This window comes from Microchirus variegatus (genome assembly GCF_963457635.1).
Source record: "Microchirus variegatus genome assembly, chromosome: 10".
Taxonomy (NCBI): Eukaryota; Metazoa; Chordata; class Actinopteri; order Pleuronectiformes; family Soleidae; genus Microchirus; species Microchirus variegatus.
This window is the reverse complement of record NC_139811.1, coordinates 16,416,531-16,422,631: the sequence shown is the minus strand read 5'-3', so window position 1 is coordinate 16,422,631 and position 6,101 is coordinate 16,416,531. Positions and strand designations below refer to the sequence as shown.

The window sequence follows — 6,101 nt, the reverse complement described above, 5'->3', positions numbered from 1 at the left end:
TGCGGACCTAAATATGAGAGTTAAGCAAAAAGAGGTCTGGCAAAGAAATTCATGTGTGTCATTGTAAAATGCCCAGGAAATGAAGGCAAGGGAAGCGGAGAAAAGACAGAGATGAGATAAATGTTGAAAAAAAAAAACACACAAAGTGCAGCTCGGCTGAGTGTGTCACACACAAGTGGGAGGAAGGGGTGTTTGTGGTTGGTGCTCTGGTCGGTGACGTCAGCAGCTTGTTGGACTGAGCTACTGTGTCATGCTGATTTTAATCCTAACTCATTAAGGAACAGAGAGCAAGTGCCTGTACAAGCCCTCTGGGGAAAGTGACAACAGAAGGAAGAACTCTTCTCAAAGGCTGAAAATTGGACTTAAATATCAGCTAACCATTCAGAACAGGGGAGATTTCAAGCCTTTTATTTTGCTTCTCTTTCTCATGTCTGCTTACCCTCATTACCCTCTCCCTTTTTTGTCCTAACTTTCTTGCAATTGCGTCGTGTGTGGCCTGGTCAAGCATGCCCACAAACGGAATCAACAGGGCCCTGAAGCTACAGTTTGGCCTCATAAACCATGAGAACCGCTACCTGACTGCCGAGAACTTCAGTTTCAAGGTGAATGCCTCAGGCACCAGTATGAAGAAGAAACAGATCTGGACTTTAGAACAGGATGAACAAGATGGCCAAATAGTGTTCCTCCGCAGCCACCTGGGACGCTATCTGGCCTCTGACAAGGATGGGAAGATCTCATGTGGGGCCGAGAAGCCTGACCATGACTGCCATTTCCTTATTGTGCCCCAATCGGATGGTCGCTGGGCACTGCAATCAGAGACGTATCTACGCTACTTTGGAGGTTCTGCAGACTACCTGTCTTGCTTTTCCCAAGTCGTTGGGGAACAAGAACTGTGGGCTGTCCATTTGGCTTTACACCCACAGGCCAGTCTGCTCAGTGTAGCACGTAAGCGCTATGCCCATCTGTCTGCTTCGGAAGGGGAGATCTCTGTGGACAGCAACATTCCCTGGGGAGTGGACTCCCTGGTCACCTTGGTATACCTGGATGGCAAGTACAGCCTAAAGACCTGTAACAGCCGTTTCCTCAGTAACAATGGCAAACTGGTGAAGGAGAACACTAACGCTACGAGCTTCACTCTGGAGTTGAAATCTGGCAAGCTGGCCTTTAAGGACTGTGAGGGGAAATATCTGACCCCCATAGGTCCCACAGGAACGCTGCGTTCTGGCCGATGCTCCAAGCCCGGAAAGGATGAGCTGTTTGATCTTGAGGAGAGTCATCCACAAGTAGTTTTTCAAGCCGTCAATAAAAGATTTGTCTCGGTCAAGCAAGGTAATGCAGCTGGTAATGTGATTTGTGTGTGTGTGTAATTGCATCTGACCTCGTCTAATGATGATACATTTATTTATTTGTCTGTTAGTTTTTTGAAAATGATGCTTTCAAGTAGTGAGGTTAGCAAGAGGTTAGCAAATGAGACTGGGATGTTGGCAAATACATGTAAACGTGTGATGCTTTCACAAAGGCAAACAGACCGAAGTACATGCAAATATGTAAGCTAAACATTTAGATCTAGTCCCAGAGGCTGCATTCTCAATAAGAACGATATCTCTAAATCTATAAATTAAGCACTTGACTAAATAAAATACAAACATTACCTCCACTACAATTTTGAGGTTGCTATGCACCTGCTGTGATTCCTACAAGCCAGCAGTTAGCATGTGAAACGCAGTGAGTTAATTATCAAGAGTGGCGAAAAATATGTTTTTTTCAAGTTACTGGTAAGTTATAATTCTCCTATCCTTTTAAGATTATTCTACTTTTCTCATATAGATAGGAACATTTTGCAGTGCATTTGGTTAGAAGTCAAGTTTTCCCTATGTAAAACAGCTAAACGTCACAGCGCACGCAGTACAGTACCCGGTTTACACTTTGACACAAAACACAGTATATTGTTGAGTGAAGCAGTGACACTTTTGAGTGTGATGTAAATTCAAATATCGCTCGTGTCGTCACAAAAGGACTGAAAATAACATCACATGGCCTGGAATTGGAGTCGTTCTGTTCGACTGTACTTGTTGTAGTGGTTGACAGTTACAGTGTGGAGGTAACTGTGATAATGGGCTTTGTCATGTCCACTGTGTCCATTGAAGATTAAGCGTGCAAATGACTCCAGGGCACATTTGTGCCTCAATGGTGTCAGTTACCATTAACAGGATTTAAGCCTTGTAGCTTCTTGTGCTTTATCTTCAGGTACTGCCAGAAGTTCCTTCAAATGGAGGAACTTGTCAACCATTGTGGCAATGAGTAGGCGACACAAAATAGCTATGATTATGCCGCGGCAGACAGATCGATTACACGTTCTCGTCACAGCGTGCATGCTGTGATCTCCTCTGTCCACTATGATTATTCGAGCAAACCGTGTGTGTGTGTGTGAACAAGGACGAAAAGCGTTTTCTGTCACAGCTTTTTAAAGCTTTAAAACGTCATTGTGATAGCAATTCTTTCAAGTTAATAACTGCATGACATACTGTGACACAGTGTATATGCAACCATATAGCATTAATTAGAACAGGCCTACTTGAGACTACATGTCACGTGCTTATGCATTAATAAAACTGCTTTTAAAAGTTATGGTTAGGGCAATATTTCAACAATGCAGTACTGTATTCTCATTATGTGAGGAAAATAGTGACATTTTTAAATGTTCCTTTTGCATTTTTTTTTTTAAGGAACAAGACACTGAAAGCTGCTTAGTGGTGCAGATTTGCATTTCACCACTCAGGGAATTACTGGGAGGGTGGAAGGGTGACTGTGGGGGATTAGGGTTGTAACAGGCTTAAGAGAAAGGTTAAAGGATATTTCTGTAGCATCCAGTTTGAACGACAGCAGACACAGCTCAGTTCTGTGTCTGTGCATTCCCCTCCACCTAAAATCACCCTCACCAGACAGAGTTAATACATGTGGATTAAGTAAATAACACACAATTGGCGGCAAGTGGAAACATTCAGGTTTAGACAACAGTGCACTAAGCGACTGAATACAAAGATAATTCAGTGGGCTAGCGGGTTTAGCTTTACTTGCAGGTTGTATGAAGGCATCTAAATGAACATAGTTTAAAGCAGAGTACATGTGGCCTTCCAGTCAATAACATATGGCCCACCATGTAATATGTCATAATGAGGTGGAAGCATGAAGATAGAGTACTAATGTCTGTTAGCAACATTTTTTATTATAATAATGCATTAGCTTGTTTAGTGTTTTAAAGGTGCATTATGTAATACATCTAAAACATACATAAAATCCTCCTAATATGTCACAGAGACTCAGGAATAATATTCATATAACAAACTGAACTCACCAACAACAAGAGTACAGCCAAAATATTTGCATTAAAAAAAATCTTTTGCAGACTGCAAATCATGTTTATGTTTTGAAATCATGTCATTGGCATGCGGAGCCACCTACCACCGTCTACCAATCATTGCAGTCATTAGAGTCTCAGCTGCCGAGCAACCACGGGTTGCCAGTTACGTCAGAAAACGAAACCTAAAAGACCTCGGTATTTTGAATTTGAACGTAGTAACCGTTTTTGGCCACATTCTTACATATGGCACCTTTAATTACAGTTGCCCTTATGTTTTAATTAATAATATAATTTTTTGATTCTATATATCAACTATACATCATTTCATTTCAAAACAAACATGCGTACGTGACATTTCTGTGACATATCATGAAAATGATTATTGCAGTATCGTGATGGAATATTGTGTTATAATATAATATAAATATTATAAAAAGTGTACAAAAATGAAATACGAATCAAATATTACGAAAAAAAACTCACACAAAACGAAACTACGAAAAAAAGTAATGATGTAAACACAGCACATCTGCATCACAATGGTAATTAAATGTTCTATTACAATTATGAACACAAGTCGCCGACATTGTAATCCATCATTTCAATTTAATAAACGGGCAACTGTCATGTCTGTCTTTTCCCCCTCATTGCCAGGAGTGAGTATTTCAGCCAATCAGGATGCGGAGACAGACATGGAGACCTTCCAGATGGAGATCGATAAGGAGAATAAAAAAGCTATGTTTAGGACCAATGGCGGATCCTACTGGACTCTAGTCACTCACGCAGAGATCCAGTCCACTGCCACAGAAGTGTAAGGAGTTTTTTTTTTTTTTTGCACTACGAGAAAAGCTTTTTTGTCTGATTGCATTCACCTCTTACCCCCCACTTCTCCCCAAACGTGTGTTTTCTCACCCAGAGAGATCAACACAATGTTTGACATTGAGTGGCGAGGACAGAGAGTGGCACTCAAGGCGAGTAATGGAAAATATGTTTGCACAAAGAAGAATGGGCAGCTCTCAGCAGTGAGTGATACAGTGGGTAAGTGGGCTCAAGATTCAGCGATTTGATCAATTCAGTGGTTAAATCGCCGTATAATGAACGAACAGCATTTATCCTTAATCACAGGTGACGACGAATTATTCCTGATGAAACTCATCAACCGCCCTATGCTGATCCTCCATGGAGAGAATGGCTTTGTGTGTCACCATAAGAACTCCAACACTCTCGACGCAAACCGGTCCGTCTATGACATTTTCTCGCTGATCTTCAACGACGGCGCCTACAATGTGAAAAGTCAGTGTTTCAATGTGTTTCATCACATTCCATATATCTGTAGGCGGACATTAGTTGTTAACTCACAGCACGTTCTTCTGCAGGTGTGAACGGAAAGTTCTGGTACATCTCGACCAGTGGCTTTGTGTACTCAGACGGAGAAAAGCCAGAAGACTTTTTCCTCGAGTTCCTGGAACATGGACGCGTTGCCATCAAGGGCTCCAATGGCAAGTACCTTCGTGGAGATAAGGGAGGCACACTTATGGGTGATGGTACATCTGTGGATGCATCTGCTCTCTGGGAGTACTGATGCGCTCTAATGAGGGTCCTCAATGAGGGCCGAGTGGGTGCACGACCTGCTTCTACCAGCTTATATGAAGTGAACTGAGTGATAAACATGTTCCTGCCTGTTTTTATACTAGTTGCCAGGTGTTTGTCATTGTTTTTTTTTTTTTAATTGGGAAGAAGTGAATGCTATAGAAAGGTATGTTTTTTTCTGTAAGTGTTAAATGTTTTGTCTTCCAAATGATCATCATCAACATGCCAACAACAAGCAGTGCGGAAAATGTGTAATTTCACACATAATGGAATAAGAAAGTGAATGTTCCAATTCCTTCAGACACATTTTGTTCCATGTAGTTTATCAGCCACACTGGTCAGTTATTACACAGTAACACATTCTTTGGTTAGTATTTTTTTTTTTTTTTTTGGAATGAATGTCCGTTAAGTTCCACAAGGCAAATAGATAAAATACAAATTCAACACCTAATGAAAAATTTAGTAGACATTAGTGAGTTGTGTTTGTTTCCAACTTCTGAATGATTTTAAGAGTTTGGCACTGTGGAGTCATTGGTGTAATGCGTCATTGTCTTCAAGAACAGAGACGGCTGAAGTCAGATGCGTTTTCATTTATCTTAAATGGACCGTACAGAGCTTTCATAAAAGGAAAATTACAAGCAAAAAAAAAAGCGAACTGAAGGAAATAGTGAGACAGTGTTCTATCAGGCACCGCTGCAATGCTGAAAAATGTCCAAAGAGGACACAGAAATACATGGATTAATGTACGTAGACCATACATAATGAAAACAAATCTCTGTAGAAATGTTTTACAAGCAAGATACCAAAGGAGGCGCACATTTAATGTATTTGATGTACTGTACATCATTCTTAATATACCAGATGTGAAGTGATTCTCTAGTCTTCTGCCTAGGGGCCTTAAACCTTACTGCACTCTATATTCCTTTATTATTCCTTTATACCCTAATCTTATGTTTACAGTTGGGCGCTCAGTCTAAAATGATATAATATAATGAATCATTTTGATTATTGACTGGATTACGTGTCCAGGAAAATAGTGAAATGAATAAAAAAAAGAGTGATGCAGAAAGAAATGTTTTGAATATAAATCTAGGAAAAAAAACAATATTTTTTTGTTTACCCATATGCAAAATGAGATGATGGAATGAAT

General features: G+C 40.4%; 1 protein-coding gene across 1 annotated transcript; it reads left to right on the top strand.

Moving 5' to 3' along the window:
- Positions 1-506: 506 nt before the first annotated feature.
- On the top strand, positions 507-4,943 carry fscn2a (fascin actin-bundling protein 2a, retinal; the record flags this gene model as incomplete). Its single annotated transcript, XM_083897048.1, has 5 exons — positions 507-1,329; positions 4,016-4,172; positions 4,278-4,399; positions 4,487-4,654; positions 4,738-4,943. The coding sequence occupies 5 exons, from the start codon at positions 507-509 to the stop codon at positions 4,941-4,943; spliced, it is 1,476 nt and encodes a 491-aa protein (XP_083753174.1).
- Positions 4,944-6,101: the final 1,158 nt, after the last annotated feature.